At 44.3% G+C, this 20823-nt stretch overlaps 1 protein-coding gene across 3 annotated transcripts; it reads left to right on the forward strand.

Moving 5' to 3' along the window:
- Positions 1-590: 590 nt before the first annotated feature.
- Positions 591-15003, forward strand: NEU3 (neuraminidase 3). 3 transcript variants are annotated; one of them, XM_040258841.1, is made up of 3 exons: positions 591-877; positions 5128-5339; positions 12204-15003. In XM_040258841.1, exons 1-3 carry the CDS (start codon positions 853-855, stop codon positions 13281-13283), a joined length of 1317 nt encoding a protein of 438 aa, XP_040114775.1. In that variant the 5' UTR covers positions 591-852; the 3' UTR covers positions 13284-15003. The 3 variants fall into 3 exon arrangements, with proteins under 3 accessions (XP_040114775.1, XP_040114776.1, XP_040114774.1); XM_040258842.1 differs by lacking the exon at positions 591-877 and adding an exon at positions 3195-4198; XM_040258840.1 differs by lacking the exon at positions 591-877 and having other exon boundaries at positions 4209-5339.
- The last annotated feature ends 5820 nt before the right edge of the window (positions 15004-20823 follow it).

Raw genomic sequence — 20823 nt, forward strand, 5'->3', positions numbered from 1 at the left:
GTTCGATCCCTGGGTCGGGAAGTTCCCTGGAGAAGGAAATGGCAACCCATTACAGTACTCTTGCCTAGAAAATCCCATGGACGGAGGAGCCTGGTGTCCATGGGGTCGCAAAGAGTGGACACGACTAAGCGACTTCACTTTTTTCAGTCAGGGGTCGGTTGCCCAATGCTTTGGACCGCTGGACCTTTTAGTGGCGTCCCCTTTGAGATCCGGAACTTTCTCGCTCGACTCCCAAGTTGTCTAGGGAAGTTTTAGGCGGTGATGTCTATCAACAGACCGGCAACCAATAGGGGAGGGCATGGGGAAAAGGGACCGAAGACGGAGGTGGGCGGAATGGAAGGGTGAGGGTCGCAGCCAGGGAGCTTTGCAGCAGTTGGAGACTAAACTTGGGCCTGAGCTGGAGCGGGTGGTGTCGGGTGCTGGGAGAGGGAGGGGCAAGTTCCAAGCCACCGCTGGGCCGGAACTGGGGGCCAGAAAGAGGAGGAATGAACCAGATTGGACCGCTAAGGGACTGGGCGGGGGAGGGAGGGCCGGGGCCTTGGCTGCGCCGGCCCCCGAGGGGGCGGGGCTGACTCCAGGCCGCAGCCAACTGCCGGTCCCAACCGCCGGCGGGTTGCAGCTTCCGAGCTTCTTGGACTTCCTATCTTACCAGCTCTTCTCGGCTTCCCGAATGTGTCAGCCCCGCCGCCAGCCTCTCGAAGTCTCTGTCGCCGTGTTTCTTCACTTTTCGTGGTTTGTGTCCGTGTCCGCAGTTTCTCTCCTGCCCCTGTCTCCCCGGGCTTGATCATTTCCCAGGGCTTCAGTGTCGGAGACGTGAGTGCTTGACCCAGCTCCCAAATCGGCCGGAGAGAAATGGAGGAGCCGGGGTTCCGCGCAGGTGAGTGTGGCTGGAAGACTGGAGGGCCTCCCGAAACGTGAGGCGAAGTGACTGTGCTGACAGGTTCGGCAGCACTCTGGGTTTAGGAAATCCAGTCTATTGGGTCAGAGACACCCCAATGGGCTAATCTCTCAGACACAACCAGAAGGTATTCTTGGCTAGCTCTGTTTTTGTTTTCCTTCAACTGAAGCCTAACTTGTTTTGAGATGGAAGGGAACTGAGACTGGGAAAACTCTTCTTACTAGAGAGGGACTACAGGCTTCATATAGCCCAGAACTAAAACTTATATGAGTCCTGGGCCTTGGTCCAGGTTTTGTTACTGACTCACTGAGTGGCCTTAGAGGAGTTTATTCCCCTCTGTGGGTCTGAGAATCCCATTGTATACCATGAGAGGAGTTTGGACCATAGGATCTTCAAAGACCTAACATATGATGAGTGCTCCTTAAGTATTAGTTGTTAGGCATGAATAAAATAGGGAGGTCTTCCTTGGGGTTCACTGGAAGCTGCTTGCTGCACTAGATTAATTGGAGTCTGTGGAATTACATTGTTCTTCAGGCTTGAGAAATAGGTGGCATTATCTCCCTTGCAAGTGAGGAAACTGAGACTCAGTGGTAAATTGGATTTGCTGGTAAGTGTCAAAGCCAAGTCAGTCTTAAAGTCCCTGTTACACTATACTTCCCAATAAGAGAGCAGGGAAATCTTGATTGAAAGGTGATTATATGGAGCAATAGTTAATAATGTTGAGTTCTCTGCTGAAATGAACAACTCTAGTCAGTTCAGTTTTGTCCCACTCTTTGCGACCCCATGGACTGCAGCAGGCAAGGCTTTCCTGTCCATCACCAACCCCTAGAGTTTGGTCAAACTCATGTCCATCAAGTCGGTGATGCCATCCAACCATCTCATCCTCTGTTGTCCTCTTCTCCCGCCTTCAGTCTTTCCCAGCATTAGGTTCTTTTCCAATGAGTCAGTTCTTCGCATCAGGTGGCCAAAGTATAGGAATTTCAGCTTCAGCATTAGTCCTTCCAATGAATATTCAGGACTGATTTCCTTTAGGATTGACTGGTTGGATCTCCTTGCAGTCCAAGGGACTCTCAAGAGTCTTCTCCAACCCACAGTTCAAAGCACAGTTCAAAAGCAAAAGAACTATATCTGATTTTCCTCTGTCCCTAGCTCCTGGCACATGGTTTGTGTGAAATAGTTTGGGTATTGATGCCACAGCCACCACGTGTGTTACCATTGCCATCAACATGCTCAGCATAGTTAGTAATTTGTTAACTAATCGTTACAGTGATAGTAAAACCATAAAAGAAATTGTGAAGACTTCTGAATTTATACTTTTACTTACATAATGCCTTAAAGTTTATGAAGCACTTTTGAGTGGTTCTTCATTCAGTCATCTTAGGTAAGTATTATTGTCATTCACATTTTATAAGCAAGCAATCCAAGACCTGGATTAAGTGACTAGCGCAAGGTCACACAGTAAAAACTTGTGCTTCTCCTTATGTGTTCTATCAACTCCCTGTCCCTTTCTTTTTTCCTGGTCCTCCCTGCCCATTCCTATGCTTGTTCTGTGCTTTATTCTTATGACCCAGAAACATTCTGTTTTGATGTTGACCAATAATTGTGTTGGCTGATGATTAATAGTGTTGATATTAACTCATATCCTTATAAGAATTTAAAATATGACCTCTCCCAGAGGGGCAGAGGGGTCTAAATACTTTAAAGAAGGGTAGTTGTAATTGTGGTTGTCTTCCTCCTCCTTCTCCACAGGTTTCAAGGAGTAACGCTAGAATATATAGTGATTGACAGTCCAAAAATAACAGCTGTCATATATTGAGCTCATACTGTGTCACGGGCTCTGTAACAGCCATTTACACTCTTTACCTCAATTCTTTCAGCCATTCTACTGAATTTTATAAACGAGGGTCCAGCAGTTAAATTACATGCCCAAGTTCATGTAGTCCTGGCTTGGCCCAAATCTTATTTTCTAAACCATTACACAGCCTGACCCTCTGGCAGGAGAGCCTGAATTAAGAGAGAAGTGTGCTCAAGTATGGTGTGAGGAAGACAGTTGAGAATCCAGAATTGGAGTGAGGGGAGGTTTTTCTTCTGGACTTAGGAGGCCACCTCCCCATCCTTTTGGATAGTGAGCTGTGATTCTTCTCACTTGAGGTTAGAAACCAGTGAACTGAATTATTCACATGCTGAGTGAATTCACATGCTAAAGAAATCACTCATATGCTGCGAATGACAAACTTGTCTTAACTGACAGTAGGAACCTGTAGCCCAAAGCAGTGCAACTTTCCCCTTCAGTTCATTGTCTGGAAGGCTACCTTAGAGAGTGGTCTGAAATGTGTACTTGATCTTGGCATTCATCTGCCAAAACCTGTTGAGTGGCTCCCTACCCATGGGATAAACAGCTTAATAAGGTATGGAAGCCTCCCAGGATTTGCCCTCCCCCAACCCCTTCAATGCCATCTTCATTCACAGCTTTTGCGCTCCACTGTAGTCATACTGGATTACTCTTGAGTCCCCACAGCTCACAGTGTGCTTCTGTGATCTTTAGGATTTTCATATCCACTCCCTCCCCTCTTCTCCTTTTTACCCTTCAGTTGACTAACCCACTTTTCAGCCTTTAAGATCCAACTCACCCATTCATTCAAACATTCAACGAATATTTGTCAAGCCTATGAATTACCAGGCAGGGTTTTAGGTGTAGAAGCATAGCAGTGAATAAAACAGACATGTACATGCCCTTTATGGAACTTCTGTTCTGTAAAGCATATTAAATAAGTGTAACATATGGGTGATGATAGGTGGCATGGAGAACAGAGCAGGGAAGGGGGATAGAGAGGGACAAGGGAGTTGTCAGGGAAGGCCTCACTGATTGGATGATGTCTGAGTAGAGCTGAAGAAGGTGAGGAAGTAAGGTGTGTGCCTATCTGAATGCCCCAGGCCCAGAGCATAAGAATATGAAACAGGGGATCACTTGACTTATTAGCTTTTCAAAACTCCACTGCTGCCTTGATCTGAACAGTTGCTTTTTTTCTGTTTTCCTGCACGCTCTCATGTTGACCTCTTAAAGTAGCAATTACTACATGATATTGTAATTGTCAATGTATATATGTCTGTTCCCCTCACCTGGGTGTGGGCAGGGACCTCTGATCCCTTTCTGTCTCCTCAGCACTTACCTTATAGCTTGACTTCCAGTGGGCACTCAGAAATATTTATTAAATAAATGAAGAAGGCCTTGTGGGTCTCATTCTTACAGCCTGATTATTTTTACAAATGATTTGGAAGACAAGGCTTGGACAACAAATGGTGAGAGAAAAAATAATAATTCTAAGCTTGATTCTATCTGTCTGGCTTCCCTTTTGGGGCCTCTGAGAAGTTGAATACCTGAGAAATATACCTAGAGATTTCCATTTTCAGCATTACAGCAAGCCAGCTAACCTGTAAAATGATGGATAAGTATAACAAAGCCTTTTATAGTTGAATTTCCAAGAAAGTAAGAGAAATCCCCAGGGGCCAAAAAACCAAGAGTAAACTGAAAACTGGAGAAGTTAGCCCCGTTACATGACCTCAGCTGCCCTAGATGTTTGCTGGTCTTGCTTACCTCAAAGCTTGGGCTTTAATATACCTGCTATTACAGTGAATGAAACTATAGGCCCACCTGTGTTAGACTCTGGTTGGAACTGACATCCCTGCATGAAGCCAGATACCTTGAAAATCTATATCCTCTGATCAAGTGGAGTAGGAAAAAGAAATCTTACTACTGACAGAGATGACAAAGAAGATTGCTTCTTATTCTAGGCTCCAAGAGAAGGGAAAAGTTTGCCCGGAGAATTCTGAACCAGAGGCATTCTCTCATATGGATTTGGGTTTATATTTATATTGCCTGAATTGCCTAAAAACTCCAAGCCAGGAAATTGACTATTGGAACCATCTGGGCTGGTAATACCTCTGAATGCTCGGCAGAAGTACATACAGAATCTCTCTGGAGAGACACTTGACGCAGGCTACACAGGATTCCCACAGAGCCTGGAATATAAACTTGTTATATGAGAGTGCATATTACTTGCTTTGTGCTATTGAGATCACGATGTTACTTTTGTATAAAAAAAATAAATGTTTAAGTACATCTTTGCCCCGCAGTGACCTCCAGAAGTGAAATAAATGATAGAGCAGAACTTGTGTCCAGGCGAGCCTTTGGATGTGGACACACACTGAGCTCCCTCCTGTCTTTGCAGAGGTCATGGAAGAAGTGACATCGTGCTCCTTCAGCAGCCCTCTGTTCCAGCAGGAGGACAAGCGAGGGGTCACCTACCGGATCCCAGCCCTGATCTACGTGCCCCCTGCCCACACCTTCCTGGCCTTTGCAGAGAAGCGCTCCTCAAGCAAGGATGAGGATGCTCTCCACCTGGTGCTGAGGCGAGGGTTGAGGACTGGGCAATCAGTACAGGTGACTCCTTATCCCAGATCTGAGCCTGGGTCTCATTTTCTGCATTGTTCAGAGCATGTCAGAGTCTGTGCCTTTTTTATCAGTGCAGGAAAAGCCTTGTGTCTGAACTGAAAGTGAAAGAAAGTGAAAGTGAAGTTGCTCAGTCATGCCTGACTCTTTGCGACCCCATGGATAGTAGCCTGCCCCAAGCTCCTCTGTCCATGGGATTTTCAAGGCAAGAGTACTGGACTGGGTTGCCATTTCCTTTTCTAGGAGATCTTCCTAACCCAGGGATTGAACCCAGGTAGATCACATTGTAGATAGACGCTTTACCATCTGAGCCACCAGGGAAGTCTGAGCTGAGGAGGGGGAAAAAAAGCAATAAAAGCTGTGCTTTCCCTTATTGAATACTTACTGTTTACCGGGGGCACATTGAAATTCACAGCCACTCTGTGACATAGGAACTGTTGTCAGTCACATTTTACAGATGAGGATACTGAGGCTCAGAGTGATTGCTATTTGCTCAGGGTCAAACAACTATAAAAAAGCAGTAAAAGCAAACTTCAAACCCAGTCTCTGAATAGAGGCCTCCATGATTTGTGTATTCAGTTCAACCAACATGTGGTGTGCTTTTCATTCACATTCTCTTTTATTCTCATAAGTCACTGAAAGCAGTAAGCATTGTTAGTCCAGTTTTGCTGATGAGGGATCCTGGTGCTCCAACAGGTAGGTAGCTTGTTCAGCGAAAGACATAGGGGAGGAAAACAACATCCGTATTCTTCCCCCTCTTCCCTCTGCTTGTCTTCCTCCATGCTTTATGTGAGGTACATATTATTATCCCCATTTTATAAGAAGTAAAGTGACTTGCCTTAGGCACATACTTAATAAATGGAGAACTGGGGTTGGTGCGCTTGTCCCTAGGTAGCACATTTTTACTGTGTTTTTAATGGGGGAGAGAATAGTTACTGCCCTTGGGGCTGTGAACTACAGGGTTAGTTTAGAACCCATTTTTGTTCTTGTTGACTTTTATCTCTCAGAGATGGCTGAAGTGAGGATCAAGTGAGACAGTGAATTTGAATAAATACACACATAATCATACATACATACGTTTTTTTATGAGTTATTTTAATCTGCTTAACCTGCCCTGCTTTTTCTACTCTCAGAAATCTCACCTTTAAAACATCATGTCCTTAGGGATGCTTTGCTGTTACAGTGCAAATACTGTTCTGCTGAAGGTGGGCCTTACAAGCAAGCCCTGGCTGCTTTTGATGCCTTACTCACATTTCCCCTTGGGGAAGTTTTTTACTTTAGGGAATTTCCATTCCCTGCTCTTACACCTTATCATGTGTCTGTCTTATGGCCTCCCAGGGTTGAACCTCTGCTTATATCACTGGTGTCCTTCAGCCCAACTTGGAGTTCTAGCTCTTTTGTTTCCTCCCGGACAGGCAGTACCTGTGGTTATGTTGCTCTGGTTTTTGCCACAGACAGTTGGGCAGTTAAGTTTTTTTTATCACCATACCTGTTACATAACCTCACTATCCAGTAGTCACATCCAGTCACAAATGTGTCCACTTTAACTCATTCTCTCTTCACTTTATTTTATTCACATTCATTCTCTTGTTTACTTAATTGTAGAATCTTAAAATTGGAAGAATTATCAGCCCAGCTTCTTTCCCAATATAGAAATCTTCTGTATTCCATTGGTTGCTACTAATAGCTTAGTGGTTAAGAGCATGGCTTTGGAGTCAGGCAAGACCTATCATTTATTGACTGTGACTGTGAATACTTGACTCTTCTGTTTCACTGTCTGTGAAATATAATTAATAGTAGCAGTTCCATAGTAGGAACTCAATATTAGTCATCTTCTATTAAGGATCTACATACACAACTCCTCAAATGAGAAACTTAATTCTGTGGCAACTGTTAACTTATTTTTTGAAAGGAAATCCTCTGTACTTGTCTGTAATTACCTGTTGTTCTTGTTATGCCTTATGGGGAAGTCCATCTGTACATTATAAAGTCCTTAGTGTGGAGAACTGCTCTTTGATGTATCTGAAAGCAGTATCCACACCCTCCAGGTCTTTTATCTTTTAGCAGCTCCATAGGCCACAGTCTTGATTTGATTTCTGGTCCTTTGAAAACTGTGATTACAGTCCTTGGGACCTGGCATGGAAGATCACTGTCTTTTTGCAAAGTATGGTACTCATAACTGAACTTATGACCCCAGGGATAGATTGACCAGCTCAGCAGTGAGGCGGCTATCCCATCTGGTATCCTTTTAATGCAGTCTACAGTGAAGTAGCATTTATTTTTTGATAGCTGCTTAAATGTTAAATAGATTGTCAGCTAAAACCTTCAAGACCTTTTCGGATTTTTTTTGTTCTTTTAAAAACATTTTTAATTATGGTAATATGCACCTAATGTAATATTTTCCATCGTAATCATTTTTTATTTGGCCATACAGGGTCTTGGTTGTGGCAGGTGGCATCTTTAGTTGCAACATGTGAACTACTAGTTGTGGCACATGGGATCTATTTCCCTGACCAAGGATCAGGACCCCTGCATTGGGAGCTAGGAGTCTTGGCCACTGGACCACCAGGGAAATCCCTCCATCATAACCATTTTAATTATACATTGCAGTATTGTTAACTGTATTACATTGTTGTGTAGAAGGTCTCTAGAATGTATTCATTAGTGCATAACTGTAACTTTATACTCACTGAACAACAACTAATTTCCCCTCCTCAATCCCCTAGAGATTAATACTCTACTTTGTTTCTGAGTTTGTTTAGATGTTTCATGTAAGTGGAATCATGCAATATTTTGTCTTTCTGTGATTGGCTTATTTCACAGAATAATATCCTCAAGGTTAATCCATGTTGTAGAATATGTCGGGATTTCTTTTAAAGGCTGAGTAATAATCTATTGTATGTTAATCTATTATTTCATTTATCCAGTTTGTTTAGCCATTCATCCCTTTTATCTTATCCACTCATCAGCTGGTGGACATTTGAGTTGCTCCCACCTTTTGGTTATTGTGAATAATGCTGCTATGGAACAAGGAGGTGCATGTAAATGTCTCTTCAGAACTGTTCTTTCAATTATTTTTTGTACAGACCTAAAAGTTGAATTGCTGAGTTATGTGGTTGTTGTTGTTGTTCAGTTACTCAGTTGTGTACAACTCTTTGTGACCCCATGGACTGCTGCATGCCAGGCTTCTCTGTCCTTCACTGTCTCCTAGAGTTTGCTCAAACTCATGTCCATTGAGTTGATGATGCTATCCATTCATCTCATCCTCTGTCACCCCCTTCTCCTCCAGCCTTCAGTCTTTCTCAGCATCAGGGTCTTTTCCAGTGAGTTGGCTGTTCGCATCAGGTGGGCAAAGTATTGAAGCTTCAGCATCAGTCCTTCCAATGAATATTTAGGGTTTATTTCCTTTAAGATTGACTGGTTTGATCTCCTTGCTACCCAAGGGACTCTCAAGTGTCTTCTCCAATACCACAGTTCAAAAGCATCAATTCCTTGGTGCTCAGCCTTCTTTATGGTCCAACTCTGACATCCATATATGACTATTGGAAAAACCATAGCTTTGACTAAACAGACAATCCTTATCCATCAGAGGGCAGACAGAATGAAAACCACTGTCACAGAAAACTAATCAAACTGATCACATGGATCACAGCCTTGTCTAACTCAATGAAACTATGAGCCATGCCATGTAGGGCCACCCAAGATGGGTCATGGTGGAGAGTTCTGACAAAACGTGGTCCACTGGAGAAGGAAATGGCAAACCACTTCAGTATTCTTGCCTTGGGAACCCTATGAACAGTATGAAAAGGCAAAAAGATATGGCACTGAAAGATGAACTCCCCAGGTCAGTAGGTGCCCAATATGCTATTGGAGAAGAGTGGAGAAATAACTCCAGAAAGAATGAAGAAGCTGAGCCAAAGTGAACGCAATGCCCAATTGTGGATGTGACTGGTGATGGAAATAAAGTCCAATGCTGTAAAGAACAGTATTGCATAGGAACCTGGAATGTTAGGCCCATTAATCAAGGTAAATTGGAAGTGGTCAAATAGGAGATAGCAAGGATGAACATTGACATTTTAGAAATCAGCGAACTAAAATGAACTGGAATGGGCAAATTTAACTCAGATGACCATTATATCTACTACTGTGGGCAAGAATCCCTTCGAGGAAATGGAGTAGCCCTCAGAGTCACAAAAGAGTCCGAAATGCATTACTTGGGTGCAGTTTCAAAAATGACAGAATGATCTCTGTTTGTTTCCAAGGCAAACCATTCAATATCACAATAATCCAAGTCTGTGGCCTCACCACTAATGCCGAAGAAGCTGAAGTTGAATGGTTCTATGAAGACCTGCAAGACCTTCTAGAACTAACACCCAAAAAAGATGCCCTCTCCATCATAGGGGGCTGGAATGCAAAAGCAGAGATACCATCAAGAGATACCTGGAGTAACAGGCAAGTTTGGCCTTGGAGTACAAGATGAAGGAGGGCAAAGGTTAACAGAGTTTTGCCAAGAGAACGCACTGGTCATAGCAAACACCCTCTTCCAACAACATAAGAGATGACTCTACACATGGACATCACCAGATGGTCAATACTGAAATCAGATTGATTATGTTCTTTGCAGCTAAAGATGGATAAGCTCTATACAGTCAGCAAAAACAAGAACGGGAGTGACTGTGGCACAGATCATGAACTCCTTATTGCCAAATTTAGACTTAAAGAAAGTAGGGAAAGTCACTAGATCATTCAGGTATGACCTAAATCAAATACCTTGTAATTATACAGTGGAAGTGACAAATAGATTCAAGGGATTAGGTGTGATAAAGTGCTTGAAGAACTATGGACGGAGTTTGTGACATTGTACAGGAGGCAGTGATCAAGACTATCCCCAAGAAAAAGAAATGCAAAAAGGCAAAATGGTTGTCTGAGGAGGCCTTACAAATAGCTTAGAAAGGAGAAGCGAAAGACAAAGGAGAAAAGGAAAGATATACCCATTTGAATGCAGAGTTCCAAACAATAAGGAGAGATAAGAAAGCCTTCCTCAGTGATCAGTGCAAAGAAATAGAGGAAAACAATAGAATGGGAAAGACTACAGATCTCTTCAAGAAAATTCGAGATACCAAGGGAACATTTCATGCAAAGATGGGCACAATGAAGGTCAGAAATGGTATGGACCTAACAGAAGCAGAAGATGTTAAGAAGAGGTGGCAAGAATACACAGAAGAACTACACAAAAAAGATCTTCATGACCCAGATAACCACAATGGTGTGATAACTCATCTAGAGCTAGACAACTTGGAATGCGAAGTCAAGTGGGCCTTACGAAGCATCACTACAAAGCTAGTGGAGGTGATGGAATTCCAGCTGAGGTATTTCAAATCCTAAAAGATGATGCTGTGAAAGTGCTGCACTCAGTATGTCAGAAAATTTGGAAAACTCAGCAGTGGCCACAGGACTGGAAATGGTCAGTTTTCATTCCAATCCCAAAGAAAGGAATGTTCAAACTATCGCAAATTGCACTCATCTCACACTCTAGCAAAGTAATGCTCAAAATTCTCCAAGCCAGGCATCAACAACACATGAACCACGAACTTCCAGATGTTCAAGCTGGATCTAGAAAAGGCAGAGGAACCAGAGATCAAATTGCCAACATCCGTTGGATCATCAAAAAATCAAGAGAATGCCAGAAAAACATCTACTTCTCCTTTATTGATTACACCAAAGCCTTTGTGTACATCACAACAGGCTGTGGAAAATTCTTCAAGAGATGGGAATACCAGACCACCTTACCTGCCTCCTGTGGGTCAAGAAGCAACAATTAGAACCGGACATGGAAGGACTGGTTTCAGATTGGTAAAGGAGTACGTCACGGATGTATATTGTCACCCTGCTTATTTAACTTATATGCAGAGTACATCATGTGAAGTGCCAGGCTGGGTGAGGCACAAGCTGGAATCAGGATTGCCGGGAGAAATATCAGTTTCAGATACGCAGATGATACCACCCTTATGGCAGAAAGTGAAGAGGAACTAACGAGCCTCTTGATGAAAATGAGAGGAGAGTGAAAAAAGCTGGCTTCAAGCTCAGCATTCAAAAAACTAAGATCATGGCATCTGGTCCTCCCATCACTTCATGGCAAATAGATGGGAAACAATGGAAACAGTGACAGATTTTATTTTTTTGGAATCACTACAGATGGTGACTGAAGCATTGAAATTAAGAGATGTTTTCTCCTTGCATAGAGGAGCATAGAAGAAAAGCTATGACAAACCAAGACAGCCTATTCAAAAGCAGAGACATTACTTTGCCAACGAAAGTTCATCTTGTCAGTTATGGTTTTTCTAGTAGTCACTGTATGGATGTGAGAGCTGGACCATAAAGAAGGCTGAGCAGTGAAGAATTGATGCTTTTGAACTGTGGTGTTACAGAAGACTCTTGAGAGTCTCTTGGACTGCAAGGAGATCAGACTAGTCAATTCTGAAGGAAATCAGTCCTGAATATTCATTGGAAGGACTGATGCTGAAGCTGAAACTCAATACTTTGGCCACCTGATATGAAGATCTGACTCATTGGAAAAGACCCTGATGCTGGGAAAGATTTTGGAAGACAGGAGGAGGGGGCAACAGAGGATGAGATGGTTGGATGGCATCACTGACTCAATAGATGAGTTTGAACAAGGTCTGTGAGTTGGTAATGAACAGGGAAGCCTGGCATGCTACAGTCCATGGGATTGCAAAGAGTTGGATATGACTGAGTGACTGAACTGAACTGAACTGAGAAGCACTAATGCTTTTAATGAGCCTCATGTCTTCCTATGAGTCTTTCACTCCTGCTTTCTCCCTTCCCCTTGTCTAGTGGGAACCCCTGAAGTCCCTGCTGAAAGCCACATTACCTGGACACCGGACCATGAACCCCTGTCCTGTGTGGGAGCGGAAGAGTGGCTATGTGTACCTGTTCTTCATCTGTGTGCGAGGCCATGTCACTGAGCGTCAACAGATTATGTCAGGCAGGAATGCTGCACGCCTCTGCTTCATATGCAGCCAGGATGCTGGCTATTCATGGAGTGATGTGAGGGACCTGACTGAGGAGGTCATTGGCCCAGAGGTGACACACTGGGCCACTTTTGCTGTGGGGCCAGGTCATGGCATCCAGCTGCAGTCGGGGAGGCTCATCATCCCTGCGTACGCCTACTACATCCCATTCTGGTTCTTTTGCTTTCGGCTGCCATATAAAGCTAGGCCTCATTCCCTGATGATCTATAGCGATGACCTAGGAGCCACATGGCACCATGGCAGGCTTATCAAGCCCATGGTGACAGTGGAATGTGAAGTGGCAGAGGTGATCAGGAAGGCCGGCCACCCCGTGCTGTACTGCAGTGCCCGGACACCAAACAGGTGCCGGGCAGAGGCCCTCAGCACTGACCATGGTGAATGCTTTCAGAAACCAGTCCTGAGCCATCAGCTCTATGAACCCCCTCATGGCTGCCAAGGCAGTGTGGTGAGTTTCCGGCCCCTGGAGATCCCAGGTGGATGCCAGGATCTTGCTGGCAAAGATGCACCTGCCATTCAGCAGAGTTCTCTGCTGTGCAGCTCAGTGAGGCCAGAGCCGGAAGCTGGAACCCTGTCAGAATCATGGCTCTTGTACTCACACCCAACCAATAAGAAACGGAGGGTCGACCTAGGCATCTACCTCAACCAGAGCCCCTTGGAGGCTGCCTGCTGGTCCCGCCCCTGGATCTTGCACTGCGGGCCCTGTGGGTACTCTGATTTGGCTGCTCTGGAGAATGAGGGCTTGTTTGGGTGTTTGTTTGAATGTGGGACCAAGCAGGAGTGTGAGCAGATTGCCTTCCGCCTGTTTACAGACCAAGAGATCCTGAGCCATGTGCAAGGGGACTGCTCCACCCCTGGTATGAACTCTGAGCCAAGTAAAAAGTAATTTGCTTAGGACCCTACTTTGCATAGAAGGCTACCATAGAAGGCAATCACAGCCAGGACAGTGGAGGCCAGGATAACAGAGGTTACTGAAGTCTGCAGAGGAACAAAACATCTAATATTCTGCTCCCTACCTGTTTTCATTTCTCACTCTCCAAAGAGCAAAATGAACCTCTTGCCATAGCTACTGCATTCGAAAGAGCATTGGACGGTGAGTTGAGAGACTATGATGTCATCTTGGCTCTTCCACTGGCTTGCTTTGGGACCTTAGACATGTCATCTGTACTCTCTGGGCCTCAGGTCTCCATCTGTAAAATGAGAGGGTCGGGTCTGTGATATCTCTTCTTCCCATCCCTAGGAAAGGCAGTGTGCCTGCATGCTCCCTGATCAGCAAGTCCTGGCTGTATGTAGGACTCTTATCTCAGAGTGAAAGTCAGCAGGCTCAGCTTTTCAAATGACTTGCCACTCATCCAAGTATGAGGTTACAAGCAGGTGTCATAGCACAAAGGAAGATGTAGGTGGACTGTTTTATTTTTAATAACAAAAGCACTTACATCCTTCTGATCACGCATGAAGCTCTACAGACTCATTGTTCTAGAGGAATCGAGCCAAGCAGCAGAATTATAGGTCACTTACCTTCTCCAGCTTTGCAGCTCTGTTCATCCTTTCTTTGCTTGTCCAGAAAGCATTACCTCTGAAGGAGAAAATGAGGTGCTCAATGTCAGTGATCTTCAATAATGGTACTTAATGTTTCTGATGGCATGACTCCTATAAGAGATGAAGTTCATTTATTAGGATAGTTCTTGATGAGAAATGAACATGGTTTAGGACTTCAAAGCATCAGACAAAACTTCCCGCTATTGCTGCTCTCAGAGTTCACAGTTTAGGGGGCTAGAAGAGGGATAAAATTCAAGAAAATAAATGTAGCTGGGGGATAGTTGATAGATGTTGGGCTCTAAGTGGGAGTGATAGTAGCTGCCGATGACATTATTTTAATTGTATCTTAATTGTGCCTGGAGTCATCTGCCCCTGAACTTGTCCAAGTGCTGGGAGCTAGCGTGGGGAATCCCGCCCGTGGCAAAGGTCATGAGGAAGGGGGCCTGACAAAACGCAAAGGCAAGATCAGGACTTGAGGAAACCCCCTCTGGGCTTTCTCGAGCATCTACCCCTAAAACCAGAGTCTGCCTGCCTTACTGCACTATGCTTTCCGCCTATTCTTCTGACATTACAGGGGGCCTATCCCCGACCACGTTTCTCTGGAAGAAGTTAACTTAGAGCTCCAGTTAACAGTCTCCTGCATATAAAAGGGATGTTTCAGCTCAAACCCCTCTGATGGCTCTCTAACTTGCCTTACCCGGACTTTTACAACTATGCATGTGATTGTTTACAGGCCCCCAAGTGTGAGAGGCACGGGAAGCCTAAAACATAAAGCCTTTCAAACAGTTAAAAATTATTAGAGTAGTGCTAGTATAGGATTTCATTATTGGGCCAATGCTTGTTGCTAAGTTCCCATATCTCTTATCCACTGTGCACCTGGGAGTGTGTTAGTTAACATAGTTGGAGTGTAAGAAAACAAAATAGTAGCCTTGAAACTAACCACATCAGACTTTTGAGCTAATTGGTTCTTTCTTCGTTGTAACTTACTGCACCTTTGCTCAGTGAGAAATGTAACTTTGTTTGATACTTTCTGAGGCTGACATAGATTAGAAATATAAAGAAAAAAACACTTCAAGGGAAAATAAAATTTCTGGTTGAGCAGCCTTTATCAAAAGAGGGTCTTAAAATGTTTCACAGGCCTCCAAGGTCAGAAGATAATGTACACAACATCATTTGTGGGAAAGGTATAAAAGTCCTTTTTGAAAATAAAGCTATGGGGCCTTGCTCACCGAAGCAGCTTGGTCTCCCCATGTCAATCATTCTCTCTCTCCCTCTCCCTCTCTTTTTCAGGCTGATCCCTTGGAGCATAGAGGCTCCCTGTGATCACTTATCTGCCCAGGTTTCTAAGACCTGAACGGGAAGACGTTCTGCGTCTTCACTCCCTCGGGAGACCAGGAGGGCACCTGTGGCCTCCATGAACAGGGTAAATTCCTTGTCTGGGGGTTTTATTGGCTTTCTATGTAAACCAAGGAATATCAGCCTCTTTCTCTCCTCTATTTTCTTATCTACAACATTCTTCCCTTATCTCTCTCTAAATCAGTCGCCGACTCTGTCCCTGCTTTGAATTACCCTCGATCCACCGGGGCTGGACCCCGTTATCCAAGCTGCTGTTTGTTTTTCTCAGGATGTTGTCTTCACTCAGCCTTCTTTAACGGAGATGGTCATCACCATTCAGAAGGTGTCTGGACTCACAAACCTCTGAATCAAACGTATTTGTTCGGACCTACTGAAATTTGGACCATCTCTACTATTGGTGAAGTAGAGATGCTTCTTTATCTAATAGATTTGGGACAAACTTTGACATTGCTGGTTCTCAGATGATAGCAGATGGTTGCTCTTATTTTATAGATCATTTCCCCCATAAGCCTGTTACTGTGACAGATACTCTATCATGAGAGATACCTTTTTTGTCCCTATTTTGGGAGTATAATACCTTAAACAGGCAGCAGGTAAATGTATTTGGTGCTGAGTAATGACCCTGGAGAGTAAGTTGTCATCATGGAACACAGCCTAGAAAGTTGGGGGATGCAGTTGTACCAGTCAGATGACAAGAGTCCTATAGGATGAAAGTAGAGATTAACTTCACCTACTTTAGCATATGGCTTAAGCCCAGGGCTTAGAGGGGCTTTTAAAAATCCCCTTAACCTCTCATACATTTGCTGAAGTTAATACATAGTTATGATCATTCACTCACTCAATTATACATTTATCTAAATGTTTCCATAATTGAGTACCTGTGCATAATGCGAGGTACTTTCTAATTGCCAGTCCCTGCTTGAAAATTGCTTGTGGCTCCTCATTGCCTACTAAAGGGTGTTTACATTTAGCCTGGCCTGTATGACCTTCAGTTGTTGGTTGAAATAATGAACACTCCTCTCTTCTCTATATGAAGCTGCTGTCAGAGAAGACCTCGGTTGCTTTGGCAAGTGGCAGGGGCTGCGATTTCAGAATGGGCAGCGTCAGTGGTACAGGGAGGAATTGGGGAGGGGAGGATTGAAAGGGCAGCCCCTCCTGACTGTAGAAACTCCTTGTTCACCAAAGCTTTCCTTAGCACCATACCCCCAAATTGATAGGAATAGAGAAGATGGCTAGGTTCTAAAACCAGAGTTAAAGGATGGAGAAAATGAGAATATGAGGTTCTTTGGGACCATCCAAGAAGGGAGTCAAGGAAGGAGCTCAGCCACATGCCAGGGTGGACCCCAGATGCCCAGTCCTCGTGGGAAGTCTCATCCATCTTTAAAGTGCCCTCCCCTTTCTCCTTCCCCTTGGCTTCAGGTTTGCTTCTCCTCGGCGACTAGCAGTGAAACTCTTTAATAGGTGAAGGGGGTCTGAGCATATTTCAATAATAGCAGGAAAAGAGGATTGGGCACAGGGGTAATCCACAATGAGGATTAGAGAGCAGAACAGAGGGGTGATGGCAGCTGTGAGGGAAAAGCACAGCAGGGAGGAGTCCTGAGACCTTTAGGAAGGGAGAGAAAGGGGTACCCACAGGAAGCCCAGGCTGGAGAGATGGTGTAGGTGGTGGCTGCTGTGAAGAAGAAATCACAACAGGCCAGAGCTGTTGCACAAAAGGTGTGGGAGGGAAAGAGGCCTGCACAGGTTGAGCTGCAGACAAGTTCCAACCCAACCCTGAAACTTGAAGCTTGTCTCTGTGCCAGGTGACCATCCAAAACAGCTGTAGTGTCAGTTACCCACGGTCTTGAGGGCCCTGAGACCTATACCATGATACCTGTCTCCTAACTGAACCCATTTCAGCCACAGTTGGGTTGGGAGAATGGGAAAGATAGAGCAGGTGAAGGCAGCTGTGAAGAAAAGAGAAAAGCAGACTAGGTGCCATGAAGAGGACTGGCTAGGCTGTGGTCTTTGGCCTGAGAGGCCCTCCCCGATCCTTGGCCCCTCAGAATTGACCCATCGCACACAGATGACCCATCCCGGGACTGCAGGAAGGTGCAGAAGGCCCCTCTGTCTTCTGGTGTACACCCAGACCAGCCTCCCACTTGCTCAGCCTGCCAGTCCTGCTCATGCTCCCTGCCTCCTGGTTTATTCACTCTAGGCTCCTAACCTTTACCTTTTGTGTGTGTGTGTTAGTCGCTCAGTCATGTTTGACTCTGTGACCCCATAGGCTATAACCTACAAGGCTCCTCTGTCCATGGAATTCTCCAGGCAGGAATACTGGAGTGCTTTGCCATTCCCTTCTCTGGGGGATCTTTCCAACCCAGGGATCTAACCCAGGTCTCCTGCCTTGCAAACAAATTGTTGACTGTCTCAGCTACAAGGGAAGCCCTAACCTTTACCTTGGGCCCTCGTTATTTGGACCTGTTTCTCCTGGTCACCAGTCTACCCTCATATATCCACAGGATATCATGCAGCCACATCCACAGATAAGCGACCTTGCAGCCTCCCTGTTGGGTAGCCCGAGGGACACATGCAGGTCAGCCCACAGCTGCACAGCCTCCTGCCCAAGGCAGTAGGACCCATTCCTTCCACTTTGGCCAACAGGCTGCTCAGTCTTCTCTAAGAAGCTGTGAGCTTTCCCCACTGTATCATCCAGCAGCTGTCACGTCACCCTTCCTGCGCTGCCAGAGCACATGGCCTGTGCCTCTCTTTGGTCCTTAGCACCGGCTGCCCGTAGGCCTCTGCCAGGCTGTGAATGCCTTGAGAACCAAGTTTGTCTGCTTCCTTTCTGCATCCTTTTTACCTTGAGTCATGACTTATTTTTGTGATATTGCTAGCATATTCTGAATTCCCTGATGGTAAGGACTGTGTCTGATTCCTCACTTTGTCCTCTGCACCCAGCACAGGGCCTGGCACAGAATAGGCAGCAGTAAAGTTGTGCTGAATGAACAAAGGAGTCAAAGACTCTTGGCCTTCTGGAGCTAATTGAGAGGCTAGGGCATGTTTCCCCACGGGAGGAGCATGTGGTGTCCCTCTGTGGCTGATGTGCTCAGCTTGCTGAACACATTCCCTAAGTGAATCTTCTCTGTAGGGACTGCACCCAGGCCAGTCAGCCCTTCCTTGGAATGAGCTGCTCTCTGGCTTGAGCATGTTCCTACCTGGATGTCGCAGCATCCCAGCCCAAGTCTAAAGCCAAGCCTTGACTTGGGGTTCTTATTTCACTGGCATTTCCCCTTTGTCCCTGATTGGCTTTCCTATAACTGTTGCTCCTCCAGGGAGACTCTGGGGCTCAATGTTTTCCAGTGTGCCTTGCTCCATGTTACCACATGCCAGGAATGCTGTCTGTACTGTAAGAACTGCCATGACTCTTTGAAACAAGGAAGATGAGTAAAGAGCTTAATTTTGAGGGCTACTGTTTTTTACTTTTGTTGTATTAAGGTGATTATCATCCTAATACATCTATCTAGTTTGTAGCCAACTTCTCTCAAAAACTGGATTTTGAGGCACTTTCTTGTATTCTGTAAGAACTTTTACTTTCAGAAATCCTTACTAATAATAATCCTTTGCACTTTTACACATTGTCCTTTGAACATAGTTACCTACTGAGGAAAGCAGGGCAGAGATTAATATAACTGTTTGGTTGTGTATTACATGCCAGCTATTAAGTGTAGGAACTGGGGTGTACCAAATTAGCCCTGTCTGATACCAGCCCCATGCTGTAATTACACATCTTTTTCTATTTTGAAAGTAACCTTGAGGTTATTCTCAAATTGCTGCTGGAGAGGCCACAAATATTTAGTGAAGTGGGGTGACAGCTTTAACTTATGATTTTTACTTGACTTTGTTTCATTGAAATGATCATTGCACTGGCTGAATTTCACCAGATAGTTCTATGTGTCAATCTGCTTTCTTAAATTGATGGTTGAAAAACTTTAAAATGGGCCTTTCATCATATAGTCATATAAGGATGAAAGAATAAATGAAGTTCAGAGAACTTCTAATTTACTTCTTAAAATTGAATTACAAAAAAATTGTTTATATAATCATTTGAAAAACCTGGTGATCTGTTTTATTTTTGTGTGTTCTGTTAGATTGCTTAATGTCTGAAGGACCTCTGGGCTTGAGAGGAACTTGCACTACTGTATAAACTTTAGTGTTCAATTTATTAAACTCTATTCAGTAAAACATTGAAAACCTCTTGAATATTTAAACAGTGGCAAATTTGATTAAACTGGCTTAAACATAAATGCCAGTTACAAATTTAGTATAGCTGATCCTTTTCAGATATTTCAGATAGTAGATAAAGCATAAATCCAAACAGTATAAAACATATCCTTATACCAAAACAGCACAAAAGAGCTGATGCCATGGTTTTAATTTTGTTCCATATTGTTATTACACCTTTTGGGAATTCTAACTTTCAAACCTCTCTAGAGTTTTAGTTACTATAAGATTTTTTTTCCCCTACCTGCCTAGGGATTTAGTAATAAATAGCAGATCCAAAGGAAAACAAATACTATTTCAGGTAAGCTCTTTCTACTGGAAGCACTGAACTGGGAGGTTGGAGGCTTGGAAATAGACAGCCACCTTCCCCTTCTTGGCCAGTGGACAGTGCAGCAGAAGATTAAAAGAATCGGAGCCAGGCAGCAATAGTCCTGATGATATCCACTAGGGTCCTTCCTGTTACGGGAACCTATAACCCCCAAAAGTTGTTTGATTTTTATTTTATTTTTTAAGCTAGTTAGAGTTAGATGTATACAGCTTGCAACCGAAAGACTGCCTACCCATACTCACAGAGAATTTGATTAATTGTACCACAATCTGTTCGTCATTCCCTGGAGCAGAACAACAAGCCATGAGAAATTAACTTTCAATATAGTCTGCCAAAGTTTGATCAACAGTATTACTGAAAGGGTACCTTACTCAGACTTTGGAATAAGTGGAGAAAAAACTTGACTAGGAGGAGTCTGGAGTTCAGGGTCTTTGAGTTGACACTGACTTGATGGGTGTTTTGGTGTCAGCCACAGGCCCTCTCTGGGACACTTTTATTCAGCTACAGCAGGAGCATACTCCTAGCCCTGCCACTCACTTAAGAGTTGTGTGGATCTGATGAGGTAGTGAATCCTCAAAAGGGTTTGGGAAATGGTGCAATTTCCTGTAAATAAGAGATAATCTTTTTTCCATTGTTCTTCATTGGCAACACTGGACAGTAGAATGCTGAAAATGAGGGTGATGGATGGAAGGGAGGGGAAGGGAGGCCCACTGAGGAGGGTACTCTAAGGCTGGATGGCCAACTTGCCTCATCACCATCACATCCTTAGCAAACCACAGGCCTCATAATTTTGCCCATCTTTCTGACTTTGCCCTAGACTTTTCATCCCTTACTTAGGAATGTCCCAGTCTGTATAGAGAAGAGGGAAATCTCAGCCTCAAGTAGGAAGGGACTTGGTCTGAGTCATTGCTGGTCTCTGTGCCCACCATAGGATTAGGCA

Source organism: Oryx dammah, unplaced genomic scaffold, assembly GCF_014754425.2.
Source record: "Oryx dammah isolate SB20612 unplaced genomic scaffold, SCBI_Odam_1.1 HiC_scaffold_17, whole genome shotgun sequence".
NCBI lineage: Eukaryota > Metazoa > Chordata > Mammalia > Artiodactyla > Bovidae > Oryx > Oryx dammah.